The following is a 20,089-nucleotide window of genomic DNA, read 5'->3' as shown; positions in this document are numbered from 1 at the left end:
AGTTGTAGAGGAGATCTATAGTTTAATGTGGACTTGGAATCTCAGTGCAACTCAGCATTTTTCAAACCAATAAAAATTGTGAGAGGTGGAAGCAGTAGTAAATGACACATAAAAATCCTACGACTGATCAGGGATCGAAATTGAGTATGTGATATGTTTTCGCACTTAACCATATAGCCACAGCCTATGAAATAAAAATTGTTCCAAAACATAAAGAAGAGTGATTTGTTTTGCACTTCTAGCACCGGCCAAAAATTCATTGCACCATTGTGCTTTCCCATGCATTAAACAAAGTTGCATTAATATTTAGTTAAACATGCAGCCTTCAATATTTGTAATACTGCTGCAAGTTGTGCTGCGTGCAGTTTAGTGTAGCGGTTAGTGTGCAATGGCTGGCTCATCTATGTTTAGTTTGGTTATCACAATGCCACATTCATGTGCTGTAGTATTTTAGTAGCGTCTTTCTTATTCTACAACAAATTTTAAGGTGGGCACAAGCATACAATATTATCATTTGAAATTTCAATGTATAAATGTACGTGCTATGCATTGGAGTGATTGTTGAATGAGTCTAAGACTGCAGTTTTATTAAGATGTTTAATATTAGCCCTTGTGGAAATTTTAATGCTGCATTTTTATTTTGCTTTTGATTTTTTTTTTTTTTTTGGGGGGGGGGGGGGGGGCACTAAATAGTAAGGTGCTGTGTGTTCAGAACAGTATTGCCACAAAAGCATTGCCACCACTAGAGGTGTACTAATGATAATTAAGGCAAATTGCAGCTTAAATTGCTGCCACTTGTTATTATTCCTTTTCATGTCCCAACCTCATTACTCAGATATTTCTGCAACATGACATATAGTGCATAGTTATGAATTCTGCAGTCAAGGCTACTAGTGTTTACATTTTGCAATGTTTCAGAGTTTTTGTTTTTAACACTTCAGTTATAATTATATATAACTGACCATGTCAACTACTAAGCATCTACTGCTGGCTAATAAAATTGCAATCCTATGAAGGCAGCATGCAACAAATGTTAGATTGGTATGAAGTGAACTACATGCTTGTCTGTGCATATGAGTATGTCAAAACAATTACATAAAGTAAATATGAAACTACAATCTGCATTCTGTATCTAAGGAAAGATTATGTAATGGGCTTCTCATTCAGAAACTGCATTTCAGTGTGGGTTATTTGTGAGAAGTTTTTCTTATAACTTGTGTAAGAAGAAAAAACATCTTACACATTTCGGAGTTTGACTGCAGTTTCTCATTCTGTTATATTTCTGCTCCTGTTGGCAGAAATCCCACAGCTGCAATGTGAATATGGAATAAATGGGTGCAGGAGGATAATTTTCAGTGCTGTGAAGGTTCTAAATTGCTCCATATAACTAGCACCCAAGACATGTTTTTCCATTGACTATGCAGGCTTGTACAACTGCATTGTGTATCTCGAGTCAGGAAATGGGCTTATTTGTAACAAGGCATGCAAATAGATGAGAAGCGTGATGACATTTGGAGCACCATGAATTGTCAGCACAATGACCGTTGTTCTGACTTACCCAGATACGGCAGTAGATGCACATGCTGACAATGGTGTAGTGAATGACAATGCTGGACACAGGAGTGGTACTATATCATCTTTTCAGTTGAGTCCCAGTTGTGTGTACATCATCATGGTGGGTGTAACCATGTGTGGAGGCTCAGAGGAGAACTAATATTACCAGATTTGATGTGTCATTGTCACACTGGCCTCACATCTGATAAGATGGTGTAGAGTGCCATTGGGTACACAACACAATAACCTAATGTAAGTGGTAATTTGGGCAGCATTCATTACATTTCTGACATGTTAAGGTTGCTGGCAGTGCTCTAGCTTCAAAGTCTTTTTGATGTTATCTTTCAACAAGGTAATGCTACACCATATCTTACAGTTGCTGTCCAGACCTATCTTGATATGGAGGGTGTTTGTTACCCTGGCTAGTAAATTTTTCTGAGCTCTCGCTTATAGAAGACATCGGGCCTTGGTTTGCAAAGAGAATGACACATCACCACTCAATAACCACTACATTTGACAATGTCTGCCACAGAACTGAAGCTGCGTGGAATGATATACCCATCTCTGTCATCCCACCAAGCGAGGTGGCGCAGTGGTTAGCACACTGGACTCGCATTCGGGAGGACGACAGTTCAATCCTGTCTCCGGCCATCCTGATTTAGGTTTTCCGTGATTTCCCTAAATCCTTTCAGGCAAATGTCGGGATGGTTCCTTTGAAAGGGCAGGCCGATTTCCTTCCCCGTCCTTCCCTAACCCGAGCTTGCGCTCACTCTAATGACCTCATTGTCGATGGGACGTTAAACACTAATCTCCTCCTCCTCCTCCTCCTCCTCCTCCTCCTCCTCCTCTCTGTTATCCAAGCTCAGCTCGAGTTGATATCCAGCAAGTTAGAGCCATTGTTGTTGCCAACGCTGGCAAAATTTCTCACTTCATGTACATCAAATTACTTAGAAATTTAATTATGCACTCTTCCTGCTGTACTGTATGTGCACAAGAAGAAAAATTTCAATATTTGCTTTCTTTCCTGGTACATCAATGTTAATGTCCACAGGCGTATTTTTAACACTGCCAGTGGTATATTTTAAAATTAGTCCATTTATAAAATCATGTTAAAAATCACTTCATGGTATGACATATTGCATTGAGAGTGTGCAAATATGGAAAATACTTTAAGCTTTATTGCAGTAATGTTATTTTATTTGAATGGAAACTTTCCTTGTATGTCAAAATAACATTTCTTACCTTCAGTTACTGATGGTTATATAATGCTGAACATAGTAGATGTGTATTGTTCCTCAGCATGCCCACTGTTCCATTGTACATCTGATCTCAATTTATTGCAAAACTTGCACCAGCTTTATTGTTATATTTTGTCCTCTTCCCAATTCAGTCTCTTCCCCCCTCTCCCCCCTCCCCCATTCCCCCATCTCTCCAGGGTGTGTGCGCACTTTGTTTGTGTTTATCAGTATTAGCTCTTATTTGTATTTCTTGCTATGCTTCATCTTGTAGACTATCACTCTCAATCTGCTCTTGTGGATACATGCAAGTGGGGTCAGTAAAAAGATGGCTTCTTTTCTATTTAGAGATAAATTTGTATAAATTCCTTTCGATAATTAATATAAGAAAAATTAGTCACAGAAATGGTTGTATTCGCAATATTATAATGCCTTCTGTGTTCTTTTTAGGGCTGAATGGGATGCCACTTACAAAAATATTTATTCAAGCAGTACAGAGTTGCAGTTTCTGGCATACGAGAGACTGTTAGTGTGGAAAGCGAGGTATGTGTAAACTTTCTGTAAGATACTTTTTTTAGATGCAAAAAAGCATTTCAATTTCTGCACTTGTTTGTTCTATAAGATGTAGTGTTCCTCAGTTTTGTGTATTTTATACTTGTTGCATTATTGAAAGTAAGGTATGATTTCTCCTAATGTTGAATAATTAAGGATAATTTTTCACTGAAACTGATTTTGCATTTATAGGTGCCAAAGATTACCTTTAGCAGTGGAGTGTACTATGGGCATGCTGCAAGTGCTTATTAAAGATAAACAGCTTGTAGCACAAATTGACAATGGTTTTATGCATCCATATCAGGAACATGATCTTCGTCTTCAGTATTCCACATCAGTCATGAGGTAACAGATTTTTTCTTGTTCTTTTCTTCGTATTTGTGTTTCCACGTACTTGGTTTGTAGGAGGTAGACCCATAAAAGGGTGAAGATTTATTTCGTTGTTGCATTTGGAAGGTTATGTCCTTGTAATATTTGATTTGCTTAGTAGATCTTCAATATCTCACCTGTGCACATTACTATTTTTTTAATATCTAAAAACAAAGATGATGTGACTTACCAAACGAAAGTGCTGGCAGGTCGATAGACACACAAACATACACACAAAATTCAAGCTTTCGCAACCAACGGTTGCTTCATCAGGAAAGAGGGAAAGACGAAAGGATGTGGGTTTTAAGGGAGAGAGTAAGGAGTCATTCCAATCCCGGGGTCTGCTTGTGTCTGTGTATGTGCGGTTGGATATGGGTGTGTGTGCAAGTGTATACCTGTCCTTTTTCCCCCTAAGGTAAGTCTTTCCCCTCCCGGGATTGGAATGACTCCTTACCCTCTCCCTTAAAACCCACATTCTTTCGTCTTTCCCTCTCCTTCCCTCTTTCCTGATGAAGCAACAGTTGGTTGCGAAAGCTTGAATTTTGTGTGTATGTTTGTCTATCGACCTGCCAGCGCTTTTGTTTGGTAAGTCACATCATCTTTGTTTTTAGATATATTTTTCCCACGTGGAATGTTTCCCTCTATTATATCCTTACTATTTTTTTTTTCCTTTTTACTCCAATTTTTCGTTAAAGTGTGAATTTATGTGTTTGATATTTCTTACTCTATGATGGGCTGATCAGAGTTTGCTTCCCTCACTATTCAATACCCCTCTAACTTTAATCAAATAAAGTTATGCACATAATTTACTGTGAAGATATGGTTGGAATTCAGCTCCAGTAATACTGAAGAGTACAACTGTCCCTTTTGTATAGAGGAATTACAGTATGCTGCGTCTGTGGCTCACAGAAGGACATCGGGGCCAGACAGAGTGCACTATGACATGTTTCTTCATTTGAATGTTGAGTCGAAGAACTACCATCTTCAGATTTTTTAACAAAATCTGGTCTGAGGAACAACACCGTAATTTGGAGGGAAGTGATCATGAACCTGCTCCAGAAAATCTGAGGACTGCATCAGCCTAAAAATAATCCTCACAAATTATTGACTATTGTTTGGTATGGGTTCTAGAAACTAGAGAATTCCTGAGTCACCTTTGGCATTGCTTTCATAGCACCATCCAAAATCTAATACTCCAAGAAGGAGCAACACAAGAGCCTGTTTTGTGACTGCTGCACTTGATAGGAATATGTTTTTGATATTCAAAAGGCCTTTGATATTATGTGGAGATACAAAACTGCTTGACAATTTAATGGATTGGGTTTCTGGTTTTTTTTTTTTTTTTTCCTGTTCCATTGTGATTCTTCATTTCAGGGTGGTATTTTAGGCTCAGAGTTGTCAGTACACAAACACACCAACATACCCAGTAGAACAGTGTCTCCTAGGGAACCGTGTTAAATGTTGTTCTTTTTGTGATAGTTGTCAATAACATAGTTGTCACAATGAACCCTGTCCTATGCTCTCTTTTTGTAGATATTTTTCAGACTTCAGTTTATTGTAATGCTTTTAATCTACATAAACTGTGACTGGAGGACACCTCTTGTTTTAAATAATTGGTAAAGTTCCTCATCTTTGATGATAAACTCATCTGGCTGTCACACCTGAAGAATCTCAAAGCAAAAGCTGTGAAGAGTCTTTAACACCTTAAAATGACAGATAAGATAGTCGGCAGGTCATTTCCATCATCATTTAACAATGTTCAGTTATGGCGGGAGCATGGCTGTATTGTATATGGTTCTGCATAACCCTCCTGTGTAAATATCTTGGACTCAGTTCACTGTGAGGACATTATAATGATGACAGGAGCAGTCAGGACAAGCTGAATACCTATTCTCTTTCCTGACACTGGGAAACTACTACTGTTCCTCTGGCGGAAGTTCTTCATGATAAGGGATATGTGCTCTCTGCTCTATCCTTCGAACTATAGGCTTCAGTGTTCTTGTCTGACAATTAGCACAACAAATGTATGCAAATTGCAGAAGAGCACCGAGACTGTTTGACATTAGAGCAAAGAAATGGCTTGCAGAGATCGGGGTTGTGGACTTGAATATCTTAACACAATGTCTTCCCTGGTTAGCAGCAAAGCCAAAGTTGTTTTTAAATTGACAAATTACAAGAAACCTTGTTTTCCAGATTTTGTTTAAAAAAAGCTTTTTACAAGTTTTTGGAGAAATAATGAAATTTAAGTAATTTAGACTGATGATGCAAAGCAGGGCCACACTGTAACATTGTAAGCGACTGAGTAGTTTCCCCTGACAGTGCCCTCACAATTATACTTCCAGGTGAATTTACAATCTTTGATGCAGAGCTGTGCGCTGTCCTTAAGACAAAGGAGCAACCAGTGGGATAACTTTCTCATCTGCCCTGATTACTTAAGTGCTGTACAGACCATACAGAAAAGTACCCAGCTGACGTAGTACAAGACACACTTTACATATTTTTGTGTCAAGGGAAGGAAGTATCATTCTGTTGGTATTGGGCCATCTGGGAAACTGAGAAATGAGCAAGCTGACTCTGCAGCAAGGGATGCAGGCAAGGAAAGTAATGTACTTCTGTGTGGTGTCCCCTTGAGTGCTATTACCTCAGTGAGCTGTAGAGAATGTATGGCTGGAGGTGAAACTTTATGAATTAAGGTTAATAAAACCTACAGATTTGCCATGCCCAAAATCATTTGTCACATGGGTGCAAAGGTAGGCTGTAAGGTAATTGAGAACAGCTCACTGCTTCTGACACTGGGGTACCTCCTCCAGTGGGAGGAATCATGTGTGCTGTTCTTGCGGCATACCAGTGTTAGTGTACCGAATTGTATTTGATTGCGGTTTTATATTGTGCCAAGAGGGCAGTAGTTTTTCGTGATACTGATTTGCCCACTGTTTTAAACGACGAGTGTGGAAAAGGTTTTAAGAGTTTGTGTGTTGCCAAGACTCTTGCCCAAATTATTGGGCAAGTTATTCTAATGTTTCACGGAGTGGCTGGTTCATTCTTCTGTAGTCAGTGATCAAGCCAGTCATGACTGTGTGAATTAGTCTTCCAATTTTGACTGTACCAATTTCTCCTTAATATATGTTGTTAAACTTACTCAGGATTTTATTCAAGTGGTCTTAACATCCATGTTAGGAATGCTACACAATATTTACTTGTTCTCACAGTGGCTGCTCTTTCCCTGTTATTTATTAAGTCACCCAACAACTTGTACCAAGGAATAACTTGTAGCACTTTCCTCTGCTAATTATTGTTTTACTTGGTATGATATGTTACGACAGAGGTAAGTGGAACAGTAGTGGGCAGTTGGACCCCTATTTAGAAAGATGGCTATTCAAATCTGTGTCTGACTACTGAGATTTAGCTTTCCCATGGTTTCCCTAAATCACACCAGGTGAATACTAGGATGGCTCCTTTGTAAAGGGCATGGCTGATTTCCTTCCACATCTTTTCTTAACCCTGCTTATGCTCCATGTTTAGTGACCATGCTGTCAACTGGATGCTACTCTGATTTTCCTTTCTCTGTATTATGTCATGACTATATTATAGTTTCACTTAAATCTGAGGAAAGGGCATGAACTTGCATGTACACATAAATACTACCATGTGGGATTCTGTTACACACTAGCTGGGGTACCTGGCTTTGCTCATGGAATCAGTATGAGACTGTGTGGTAGCTGGAATAAAAGGATAAACTTAATAGTAAAAGAGGTAAAAAAATATTGGAAATGTATTCTATTTACAATACTTTTTTACAAACATTTTTCATTTTATTACCCTGGTTATATACATACAAATTTTTCGAATTTACAAGTCAAGAGCAAGCTACATATACTTGACTGAGAGAGAAGCAGAAGTCTTCTGGGTTGATGCCGCAATATTTTAAGGTTTGACCTTGCACTTTGTTAATTGTAAAACTGTAGGCTAATTTGTTGGAAATTGCAATCTCTTAAATTGGAATGGCAGTTCAGTAGAGATCATCAGTATTCTGGGGTAAATAGTGTGTGTCGTTTGTACTTTCCAGTCATAACTTCGGCTTTGATGACGTTAATCAGTAGCTGTTTGATGATCATCCTTGCTCCATGAGACAGTTTTAGTGAGTTGAGATTTCTGAGTTGTATGATCGGAGATCCAATTTTAGGTCAAAGACAGTGTATTGGCCATCCTGGTACTTGCAAAGAGTTTACAGATTCCATAGGGGATTTCACACTTTCTTCAAAGTTTACCACTGTGTCGATCGATTTGTATATTCTCTCTACACTAGAAATTTTATTTTTGATATTAAATTTGATTATTTTTAGTTGCCAAGATTGCCCTTTCAAATAGCCAGTTCAGATTGGTATAGTTGTGAACAATATTTGGATAAATTTGGTCAGTGAGTTCATTTTCAGTAGTGGCTATGTTGCAGAAATCACTGTTGAACTTAATGAGGCCAGTCATCTGGTCAGTGGGATGTGTGCCTTCACCTGTTCGTAAAAGTTGTTGAGCAACTTATGACATTGTTTAGTCTTTCAATAGTTCAACTCTTACATTTTTGTTAGTCACAGTATGTGTGGCCAGAGATGTGATTTTTTTCTAAGCACCCATTAATCTTGCCTTCTGGTGTTGACTTCGGGGTAACTGGGAGTGTTTCTTGGAAATCTCCTGAGATTGTGAGTAAAGCTTTTCCCATCATTTAAGTGTTTCCTCACAATTCTTGTAATGTTCTGTCCTTGGCTTAGAGTGATTTTTTATGTGCCATAGTGCATTCATCCCAGAAGATAATTTGATTGCTTTAGAAATCCACCCCATCCAGATGCTGTTGAGATTTTACATACAGGGAATTTTTCTTTGGCTATATTCAATGGTAATTGTAGGATGGAATTGGCAGTTCATCATCCTTCCATAAGTGTGGCAGCAATGTTGGATGATGCCAGTGCAAGTGCAATATGTTGTTTACACATATTTCCGTCAGCAACAGATTGATTAGAAACGTTTTCCTGATGCTGCCTGGTGAGTCCAAGTAAATAATTCTGCCATTGTTGTTGTCGATCGGTCCTTGATAACATTGTAAATTTCCTTTCGATTGTCATTGAGGAATGGTCTGTTGTGAGCAATGTATTGAAGTAGTTTGTTAATGTAGGTTTTTTCCTTTGTAATTCCAAAGTTTAGCACACTGATAGCATGTTTTTGTGGTGCTTGCATCCCAAGGTGTACTAAGGTCTGGTTGTTCATTGTTAAACATTTATCTTCTAGGCAAGTGAGTGTTTCATTGAAGATGTTGTCATTGAATTCGATGGTTGCTTCAGGATGAGCTTGTCGGATTTCACACAGTATGTCATCACTCATATTCTTGTTGAAGGAGTCACATAGCTGTTTCTGATTCGAAGGGTTACGTATTGTTAGAGTTATGGCGAATAAGTCTCATTTGTTAAGCTGAGGATGTGAATAAGGCTTCTTGTTGTGTTAATCCCAGTGGTTGTCGTTTTCCAATAGTCGTAAGCATCAGCATGCTTCTCTGTATGTCTGGCATAGGTAACCGTCAGTAGTCTTAAGATCTTGCGAAACTTGTTGCACCATGTATTTCATGTTGTGACATCCAGAGATAGAAACATTTGGTGTTGTTTGGATGTACGGTATATACTCAACTTAGTGTGCCAGTTTTCTTGATTCCTGGGTGATCTTGTACTGGAATTCCTTGTTTTTGTCATCAAGTTTTTCCTTTTTGTTCTACATACAATATGTAGGGCGGCGACATATAGTAACGTTTTTGCAAGTGGATCCATTTGGCATCATTGGTAAAAAGCTGTTAATGTTGCATTTTGAGGTGGTTCACATTAAATTTTTCTGGTGGTGTCTTTTGTAAAGTACTCTCTGTACATTCTCAAAATGTACCACTAGATCTTGCACAGTTGGTTTTTCTATATGTGTGTGACAAAACTGAAAATCCACCATACTGCTTTATTATTGTTGATGTTTTTTCTCATTTCGTACATGAGGATCTTGACATTTCTGTTTTGTTGTGTGCTGTCTTTGACTATTTGAAATACTGCCATATCACGTACTTGCCTTTGTTCACATACTTGAACACACGTTTGATGGATTTCACTGAAATGCAGTATTCTATGTTTATTTGTGCTTGGAATGTTTTGGAAAGTCATGCGTTATAAGGTACTACCCATTGATTAACTATTTCCAGTTCGTCGCTGCCTCATATTTGTAGTTTTGCTGTGTATTGTTGGGTGATCATCTTTTGTATTTTGGACAGCCATCAACTGCAGTGTGTTTGTGTGCCATCCAAGTATGGTTTTGAGTGTTTTTCCGACATTTTCCATTACTTACACATGGCGAAGTGGGGTTTAATGGCCAGCATGGTCTGTGAACATGTTTTTCACTATGATGTCTTACAGTTCCAAATCTTCTTGTGGATTGGGAAATTCAGCTTTTCATGATCTTGTTGATATTGTGGGTTGAATTCTGTTGTGTAGCCATATGAGACTGTGTGGATGAGGCAGTCCTTGTTTGTGACATTCTGTTAGTTACATTCGGCACCTAATGGACCAAATATGTATTTTGTGATGACTTCCATAAATCTCATTTGTTTTTGTTGGAAAACTCCGGCTGTTATATCGTGTCGATGCATGGTGGCTTGTCTGTATCTTAGTTGTTGTTTGATTTTTGGTCACAGCGAGTTGCATGTGAATGTTATGAAGAGGTCAGGTCGTTCATAATTTCTTATGTGGGTCATGGCATCTTGAATGTTTTAGTGCACATGTCTCGGATGTCCTATGTATGATGAGGGTAAGATTAAGATTGTTCCTATGTTTGTCATTTATGATTGAGTCTCAAAGGTGGATGTATTCTTCTGTGTGTAGTTTCTTCTGATTCAGTCTTATGTAAAGCATCTGTTCTGCTTCTGTTTTTGCGTACACATCTACCAAGAGTTGTTGGAATAAACAGTGAGTGTTGAGAATGTGATTGTATGTTTCATTGTCTCTGGTCATAAAGTGGTAAACATAGAATGCCTTGGAAGGGACTTGTTTGTTTCTACCCCTGTTTCGGTTGGATTTGTCTCACATTAATGTTATGTACTCTCTACACAGAAATATTGACATTGGAGGGCATCGTATGAACGGTGTGTCTCTGTAATGCTTTGTAGTTCTTCTCTTCTTCGTTGTACGATTCTGTCACAGCTTGTGTTTTCATAGTTCACAGTTAAAAGGACGACGTTGTCTATCTGAGGTGCATTAAATCAATGTTTGTGTTCTACATGTGGTCTTTTGTTGGCTTGAATTATAACTTTATAGTCATCAGAAATCATTGTCTAGTGCAGTTTTGAATACGTGAATTAGTTGATTGTATTTGTGTAAGATCCTCTATACCTCTTGGACTACTACTCTTCTCAGTATGCTGATATTTGTGCATCATTGACCAATTTCTGCTTCTTCATTTCTGATGAAATGTACTTGTAGAAATTTATGGTCTTCGTTGGGTAGTGGTGGTAGTAATGATCCGATGTTGTGATAGGTTTGTACTTGGATGGAAAAAAACATCATCGATTTCATCTCTATTAGTGTTGATCAAAGTGGCACTGAAAGAAATCATTTGGAAGAAGGCGTTGTATGCTTTTACATTTTGAAGAAAGTGTTTTGATTCTGGAGTTTCCCCAGTCATGTAATGTAATGTAAAAATTCCTGTGGAGGTGCTTCCAGTGGTGGTAATCAAATTTTTCCATTCATGCAACAGAATCCTGGTGTTCCTCTACTCTATTTTTTTGCATTGCAAAGTTGACATATGTTATCCATTTTTCTGATTACGATGTGTTTGTGTTTGTTATATTATTTCATCAGTTTGTAGTGGAATGCTTCATTTGTTAGGTTGTACTGTTTACATGCCCTCATACACACTCCGTGTAGGGTGACATATTCATGGCTGGCTTGAGTTTGCAGTCTTTTATTATAATAGTGTGTCGCAATTCTTAATTCTTCAATCCTTTCATTTTGTTGTTCTTTGGTTTTTCTGTTTCTCATGGTGCTCATTGTCGTTTGTTGAGAACTTAAATGTGCTTCGTGCTCTTCATCTGTTTGTGTTTGGGCATCGTCTAAAATGTAAATCAAATCAACTTTTTATTAAGAAATACACTAAGTCCACTTCACACACTTTTCATACATTATTTTCGATTTTTATTTAGTCACTGTATCACTTTGACTATTAACACTTCACTGTTTCTTTTTATTCACTCATTGCACCACTTTTTCAGTTCCTTCCATCATCGCTGATAAGAAACTGATGGTTAGACTCATGATGGGTCTTGCTTTTATATACCCCTACCAATGGGTAGCCCCACCAGTAGTGAATTCCAGAGCATACCAAAAAGACTTTGAATGGTCCACAATGTTCCAGAACATTCCACAACATTAGAGTGTGTTCTGGAATGTTCCACAATGATGTGGGATGTTCTGGGTTTTTCCTGAACATTCTCACATCTTCCCGGATGTTCCATACCATTCCCGAACAGCCCAAAACTTCCCAGATCATCATGGAACATTCCGGAATGTTGTGGAATGCTCTTGAACATCCTGGAATGTTCTCGAATAGTCTTGAATGTTCTAGAAATTTCTAGAGGGTGAAACTTCTGAGCCCTTATATCTTCATAAGCACACCCATCAGTTAAAAATGGGAACCTTCTTCATGGATGGGGGATAGAGAACTACTACACCATATTAACTCCCTTGATTGTATCAGGACTCATTTTTGAGTTTTGGTGGCCTGCACATTGTACACTTAGTTTTATAATACAGTTTTGATTTCAGTGCATTGATAAGCGAACACAATCTTTGTTGACATTGCCATACAATATTTCAAGTGTGTAATTTGTGTCCATGGGCCATTGTCCCAAGAAGATCACTTATGATGAAAAAAGTACTTTTGCTGTCTGATTAATTCATATTCTGCAAAGACATTGATACCCGTGCTATTGAGCATCACAAACTCATCATCATCCTTCTGATTAAAATTACACATTTTTAGTGGTCGTCATGACTGATGGCATGTACCATGCTTACTGAGATTCCAGGTGAGGTCTATGCTCATAAAACATATCACGGTAATCTGAGGCATAGTCTTAGTTATCCTTTAATGGACAATACTTATTTCTCTAATGTTGCAACAAATGTTCGTTTTACGACAAGATAGAGAATTAAAAACTTTCATGTCAAATTTTGGAGAGATTTATGTCCAAAGTTGCTTTGCACTACACTGATAACCACAGTGATACGCCGAAGGGTGACTTAAGTGACAGCAGCATATCAGGCACAGCACAGTGCGCCAATCACAATGCAGTAATCAGTGTTTCATTGTAAAGTACAACAGGAACAGGTTGCTTTGCAGAGATTTTATCCCAGTTCTGTAATCAAATTAAAGTTTGGTCACCTTTCAGTAGCCAGCAGCCACTTGAAGATACACTTAATGTATCAAACAAAGTCTGCATTTATTGCAGGATAATGTATAAAACAATTGGTCTGTTGAGGAAGTAAGTTACAGAAAGGCACTTCTCTGCTGATTACAGACTGCTCTCCTAGGTAAACTGAAAGTGTGTTTATCTTCTCCCATATAGCAGTGGAAAATCCAGAATGGAAAGTGTAAGTCTCCTTCGGCTCCTCTTGCCAGGGAGGTCATTCCATTTCCAGGTTCCTGCTAGTAGAAAAGATGACGCCCGCCAGTGGCTGAAGTGCCCAAAAGGAGCTGGTTGTAAAGCTTCACGATTATCCTCAGTCCCAGAGACTGTATCAGTGAAGTCCTCCCAGCCAGGGAAACTCAAGGAGCAGTGAGAGAAGTCCAAAAAGAAAACCCCTAGGACCCAGGAAATTGCAGTGGAACCCACACCACCGCACCTACAAGCTCTGCGTCTGGAGATAAGGTGGAGATTCTGGCGTTTGCTGAGGACCTAGATCTTGCCGGACCCTCAGACACAATGGATATAGACTTCTCGGGCGATAAGTCGGTGGCTTGCCCTCCAGGAAACCTGATTCCCAGCAATGCGGGCCCCCTGCCCTCCGCGGCTATAAGGGATATTGGAGGAACTGTAGTGACTATAATAGTGTGTCAGGTGGAGTTTGCGTTTGTCTTAAACTCAGTCTGTAGTGAAACTGTGCCCCTTCAAACCCCTCTGGAAGCTGTGGCTGTCAGAATATGGACTACGCAGGATGTTGAAACTTGACTGTCTCATTTGACCTCTGCCTCTTAAATGCTGGGGCTGCCACACATTTCAGTGTGGCTTGTGATAGTTGCTTGGCCATTGATTTATCAATTTGCAGCCCCGACCTGTGTGGTAGTGACCGTTCCCCATCTTCCTGTCACTGCTCCAGTGTCAAGCCCATGTACGCCTGCCCAGGTGGGCTTTAAACAAGGCAGACAGGGAAACTTTCACCTCTGCGATCACTGTTGACTCTCCCCCACACGGTAACATCGATGCGATGACTGAGCAGGTGACTACAGCAATTGTTACTGTCGCAGAAAACGCAATCTCTTGCACTTTAGGGTGCCCCTGGCTAAAGGCGGTCCCTTGGTGGTTGCCAGAAGCTGCTAAGGCAATTCAGGAGCCTCGGTGAGCTCTACAGTGGCATAAGAGGCACCCTTCCCTGGAGCACCTCATAGCCTTTAAGCGGCTCCGTGCCCGTGTTTGCCAGCTTATCAAAAGATGGAAGCAAGAGTGTTGGGAGAGATATGTCTCGACCATTGGGTGCCATAGGTCACCTTCCCAAGTCTGGACGGAGATCAGACTACTTTTTGGGTACCAGGCCGAAACAGCTGTCCCCGATGTTATCATAAATGGTGAGTTATGTACCGACGCAAACTCGATTGCTGAACACTTTGCTCGAGCTTCTGCATTGGAGAATTGCCTCCCAGTTTTTTGCACCTTTAAGTGGCAGATGGAAAGGAATGTCCTCTTCTTCACTACATGCCACATTGAACCCTAGAACACCCCATTTTCAGAATGGGAGCTCCTCAGTGCCCTTGCACATAGCCCCGATACAGCTCCTGGGCCAGTCAGATGATTAAACATCTCTCTGCTGACTACAAGTGACATCTCCTCATCTTCAATTGGATCTGGTGCGATGGTGTCTTTCCATCGCAATAAGGAGAGAGCACCATCATTCTGGTGCTTAAACCTAGTAAAAACCCACTTGATGTGGGTAGCTATTGGTCCATCAGCCTCACCAACGTTGTTTGTAAGCTGTTGGAACGTATGATGTGTCGGCAGTTGTGTTGGGTCCTGGAATCAGGTGGCCTACTGGCTGCACGTCAGGGTGGCTTCCACCAGCGGCACTGTGCCACTGATAATCTTGTGTCCCTCAAGTCTGTCATCCGAATAGCCTTTTGCAGACGCCAACACCGGGTTGCTGTGTTTTTTGATTTACGAAAAGCATATGACACGACCTGGTGATATCATATTACATGAGTGGGGTCTTAAAGGCCCGCTCCTGATTTTTATCCGAAATTTCCTGCTGCTCCGTACTTTCTGTGTCCAAGTTGGTGCCTCCCATATCCCCCCTCCCCTGCCTCCCGTATCAAAGAGAATGGGGTCCCGCAGGGCTCCCTATTGAGTGTATCTCTATTTTTAGTGGCCATTAATGGTCTAGCAGCAGCTGTTGGGCTCTGTCGGTCTCACCTTCTCTGTATGCAGATGACTTCTGCATTTTGTACTGCTCCACCAGTACTGGTGTTGCTGAGTGGCACCTACAGGGAGCCATCCACAAGGTGCAGTCATGGGCTCTAGCCCACAGTCTCCAGTTTTCAGCCACAAAGTCATGTGTTATGCAATTCTGTTGGCATTGCACCAGTCATCTGGAACCAGAACTTTACCTTAATGACAATCCATTCACCGTAGTGGAGACATATCGATTCTTAGGACTGGTTTTCGGCACCCGATTGACTTGGCTTCCTCACTCTGTCAGCTTAAGCAGAAGTGCTGGCAGCACCTCAATGCCCTCTGCTGCCTGAGCAACACCAACTGGGGTGCAGATCGCTCTACACTGCTGCAGCTCTACAGAACCATTGTTCAATCCTGCCTTGGCTATGGGAGTCTGGTTTATGGTTCGGCGGCACCCTCAGCTTTGTGTTTACTCAACCCAGTGCATCACTGGCGTTTGCCTAGTGTCAAGAGCTTTTAGGACGAGTCTGGTGGCCAGGGTCCTGGTGGTGGAGGCCGTAGCCCCTCAATTGCAGGTTAGGCGTGCACAATTGCTCTCCAGTTATGTTGCACATGTTCGTAGTTCTCTTCCCGCCCATGGCGGTTCATCTCCCACATTGGCTGCCAATGTCGGGGCTTACAATTGCAGTTCATGTGCGATCCCTTCCCTCCGAACTGGAGTCCTTGCCTTTACCACCTATACTTGAGGTTCATTCACGAACACCTCCATGGTGCACATCTAGGCTGCGGCTACGCCTGGACTTTTCATGTGTCCCTAAGGACTCAGTTAACCCAGCGACTCTGCTGTCACTTCCTCTCGATTCTCAGCATGTACCGGGCCATGAAGTGTTTAACATAAATGGCTCGATGGCTGATGGTCATGTTGGCTTTGCCTATGTTCATGCAGGACATATAGAACAGCACTCCTTGCTAGATGGCTGCTGTGTTTTCACTGTAGAGCTGGCGGCCATATCTCGTGCTCTGGAGCACATCCGCTCATGCCCAGGCAAGTCATTTCTCCTGTATACTGACTGCTTGAGCAGCCTACAAGCTATTGACCAGTGCTACCCTCGTTATCCTTTTGTAGTGACCATCCAGGAGTCCATCTGTGCCCTGGAACGGTCCAGTCTTTCAGTGGTGTTTGTCTGGACCCCAGGTCACATAGGAATCCCAGGCAACAAACTTGCTGACAGGCTGGCCAAACAGGCTACGTGGAAACCGCTTATTGAGATTGGCTTCTCTGAAACTGACCTGCGTTCAGTATTACACCGCAAGGTTTTGCGGCTTTGGGAGACAGAATGGCATAACCTTAGTACGCACAACAAGCTATGTGCCCTTAAGGGAACTACGAACATGTGGAAGACCTCCATGCGCACCTCTCACAGGGACTCTGTGGTTTTCTGTCAGATCTGCATTGCCATACGTGGCTGTCGCATGGCTACCTCCTCCGTCGCGAGGACCCACCTCGGTGTCGCTGGGGCCCACAAATGACGGTCCATTTCTTGCTGGACTGCCCACTTTTAATTGTTCTGTGGTGGTCTTTTAACTTTCCCAGCATCCTACCTTCGGTATTGGGCGGCAGCTTTAGTTTTACGTTTTATTCGTGAGGATGAGTTTTATCATTTGCTCTAAGTTTTAGCACATGTCCTTTGCCCCTGTGTGTCCTCTATCCTAGTGTTTCAGGGTGGAGGTTGTAATGTGTTGCAGAGTGGCTTGCTTTTCCATTTTATTGTCATGGCCAGCCAGCCATGGTAACCTGCTTTCTTGTTTTAACCTCTTCTACCTGTTTCTTGCGTTTTTGTGGTTTTCTTGTTTCCTTTTGTCCATTTAAGTGTGTGTTCCCCTTCAGTCATTGTTCTGGTTTTTCCTTTCATTCTGTTTTGTGTTGTAAGTCTCATTGTCTTATTCTCACCTTTGTGGCATTGTTTCCTTCGGAACGAGGGACTGGTTACCTCATAGTTTGGTCCCTTCCCCCCTCTTTCAAACCAACCAACCACATGTTCTCCTTTCTTGCTGGATTGCCTGTTATATGAAAAGGAATGGAAGATTCGGAGATTCACAGCTCTCAGCTGTCTTTGCTATTCTGAGGCCCAACAGGAAATCAACAGTCTCCACCTGGTATTTTTAATGTCTGCCTTTGCCTCTTGTGTGTTTTCTCCTCTTCCCTACTTCTTACCTCTATAGTGTCCCATTCTCCTCCTCCTCCTCCTCCTCCTCCTCCTCCTCCTCCTCCTCCTCCTCCTCCCTGGTGGTTCCCATTCCCTCCCCTCATGGAATTGCTCCTCCTCAGCCGGAGAAGAAACCCTCTTCTCCAGCACCTGTACGACGGCCTGGACAGGCATTTTTGGTTCCTGTGTTCGTCTTCATACTGCACTATAAACTATGGCTGTTCGGACCCATTTAGACTCTGTGGTAATAGTATGCAATCTTTATCTCTCAACCTCCCTCTCCCCTCCCCCAGATCGGCCTCCTATGCTTACAGCTCTTCTTGTCCCTTCCTTCTCCTGGGGATTTTAATGCCATTAACTTTCTGTGGGATGGTATGGCAACCACTGACTGAGGCAGAATTGTTGAAGACCTTCTGGCAAGTTTTGATCTCTTCCTCTTCAACACTGGAACATCCCCCCCCCCCCCCCCCCCCCACACACACACACACACACTCACACTCTTTAGTGCCCTCATGCTTACACCTCCACCAATGGATATTTTTAGTATGTTGCTCATGATACTCTCTCCTACTACTGTACAAAAATTTGCAATTACTCAGTTTTTCTTCTGTTTGATCTTTCTTGGTGTTCGTTGACGGGCTGCTTCAGCCATGCATAATTTAATTTGTTTAAAAAGTGTGTGTTAATGGCAAGTTGCACATATGTTTCCAGGGTTGCCACAGGTTCTGGAAATCGAGGAAATTGTGGAATATCAGGGAATTTCAAACACTTCAGGGAAATCATGGAAATATAAAGGAAATAAAAAAAAAAACGCTGCAAAAATCTTGTTTTTTGTCTCAGTAGATGAAATGGTTTATTTACTGAGGTGTCGTGCATTGTTGCTGGCGGGGTGCAGCTGAGTATGTCTGCCACTTCCCTACTCCCTCATCACTACTTCTTCTTCTGTTCCTACCACTCCCCTCAGCTTGCAATCAGTGCTGCCACTACTACTTGTCACTAGCTGAGAAGCTGCTAACGAGAAGCATGAGGAGTGGTTTGTTTGGATTTGATTCTCAGAGGCTGTAGACGTGGTGGCCTTAGACAGTAGTCATGTGTGTATGAGTTATGTCTGAGTGATTGTGCGAATGCATGTGTTTGCTCTTATTTTCTGACAAAAGCTATGGCTGAAAATTTGGTTGTGAGATGATGATTGTCTTTTCTACATGCCTTCTGTGGCTCAGCAATCACCTTTACACTGAGTTGCTACCTATCCTCATTATTACTTATTCTCAGAATATTTCAACAAGTTATTTGTTGCATGCATTGATCACTGCAGTCTTATTTCACCAACATGGTGTCTGTGGCTTGTGAAATTCCGCAATGGACCAAAATTGCAGGGCATTTCTGTGGGTATCTGTAATGGATCAGACCTGTCGATCTGAAGCCATTCGCTTCCCACTAATGTGCAGGCCTTGCTTATTGGATGTAGTCTCACATATCTGCCTGCAGGCAAGGTCAGTTTATGTGACATAATGCAGCAAATCTTCATGGTTTATCCATGGACGCAGGACTGCAGTGCTCCTCACCTGGCCTCTGGCCTCTGAGTGATGATTTCAGGAATCCCGACTGTCTCACAGCAAGTAAATTGTGCAGTGTGGCATTTTACATACTTCTTTTTGTTCTAATACTTTTTGGCACTTCAAAAATAGTTTATATGTTCGAAAGTATGGATGATAAGAAGGAAATTGTCCGTTGCTGGCAGTTTGTACACTATGTTCTCATATATTTCTCGAAAGAAAAATCTCACAATACCTGTAAAACAATAGAGGGTAATAATTGGCATTAACGAACATAGTAAAACCAGCTTATTGGCAGTCACCAACAGTGTTGCTTTACACAATTCATCCCTGCCTTGTACACATCATTCGAGAGGCCTACTTCTTTTCGAGGTTATTTCTGAAATCAGTGAAGGTATTTTAAATCCATCTTGTGACTCCAAGGAAATGGGTATTTTTGTTACCAAATGTGTTTTGTTAAATAAATTAATGTCAGTGGTCTTGCTGAGACACATACACCACTTGGGTTGCTTCCTCCATCTAAAGCTGGCCGGGGTGGCCGAGCGGTTCTAGGCGCTACAGTCTGGAACCGCGTGACCGCTGTAGTCGCAGGTTCGAATCCTGCCTTGGGCATGGATGTGTGTGATGTCCTTGGGTTAGTTAGGTTTAAGTAGTTCTAAGTGCTAGGGTACTGGTGACCTCAGAAGTTAAGTTCCATAGTGCTCAGAGCCATTTGAACCTCCATCTAAAAACAGTTCATTACTAAAGATGTTGATTTTAGTACTTAGAGTTTTGCTCACATCAGAAAATGCCAAGTTTTTGGCAAATTTTTTTAGATGTTTCCTTGTTTGCGCTATTGTTTCTTGTACTGAGCTGCAAAGACAGATTGTCAACTTATGTCTTAACTTACCCTTGAGATCTCAAAATTTGTCAGGGAAAAATCCTAAAACATGTCTGGAAATC

General features: G+C 41.2%; 1 protein-coding gene across 1 annotated transcript in view; it reads left to right on the top strand.

Moving 5' to 3' along the window:
• LOC126185936 (uncharacterized) overlaps nt 1–20,089 on the top strand; it is a 112,411-nt gene that overhangs the window by 30,416 nt on the left and 61,906 nt on the right. Inside the window, exons 2-3 of the mRNA XM_049928169.1 lie at nt 3,240–3,332; nt 3,534–3,686. Coding sequence (XP_049784126.1) covers nt 3,240–3,332; nt 3,534–3,686 — 246 coding nt within the window. The remainder of the gene's footprint in view (nt 1–3,239; nt 3,333–3,533; nt 3,687–20,089) is intronic.

Source organism: Schistocerca cancellata, chromosome 1 (assembly GCF_023864275.1).
Source record: "Schistocerca cancellata isolate TAMUIC-IGC-003103 chromosome 1, iqSchCanc2.1, whole genome shotgun sequence".
Lineage (NCBI taxonomy): Eukaryota > Metazoa > Arthropoda > Insecta > Orthoptera > Acrididae > Schistocerca > Schistocerca cancellata.
Note: the sequence above shows the minus strand (reverse complement) of the source record. Positions and strands in the feature narration are given on the sequence as shown.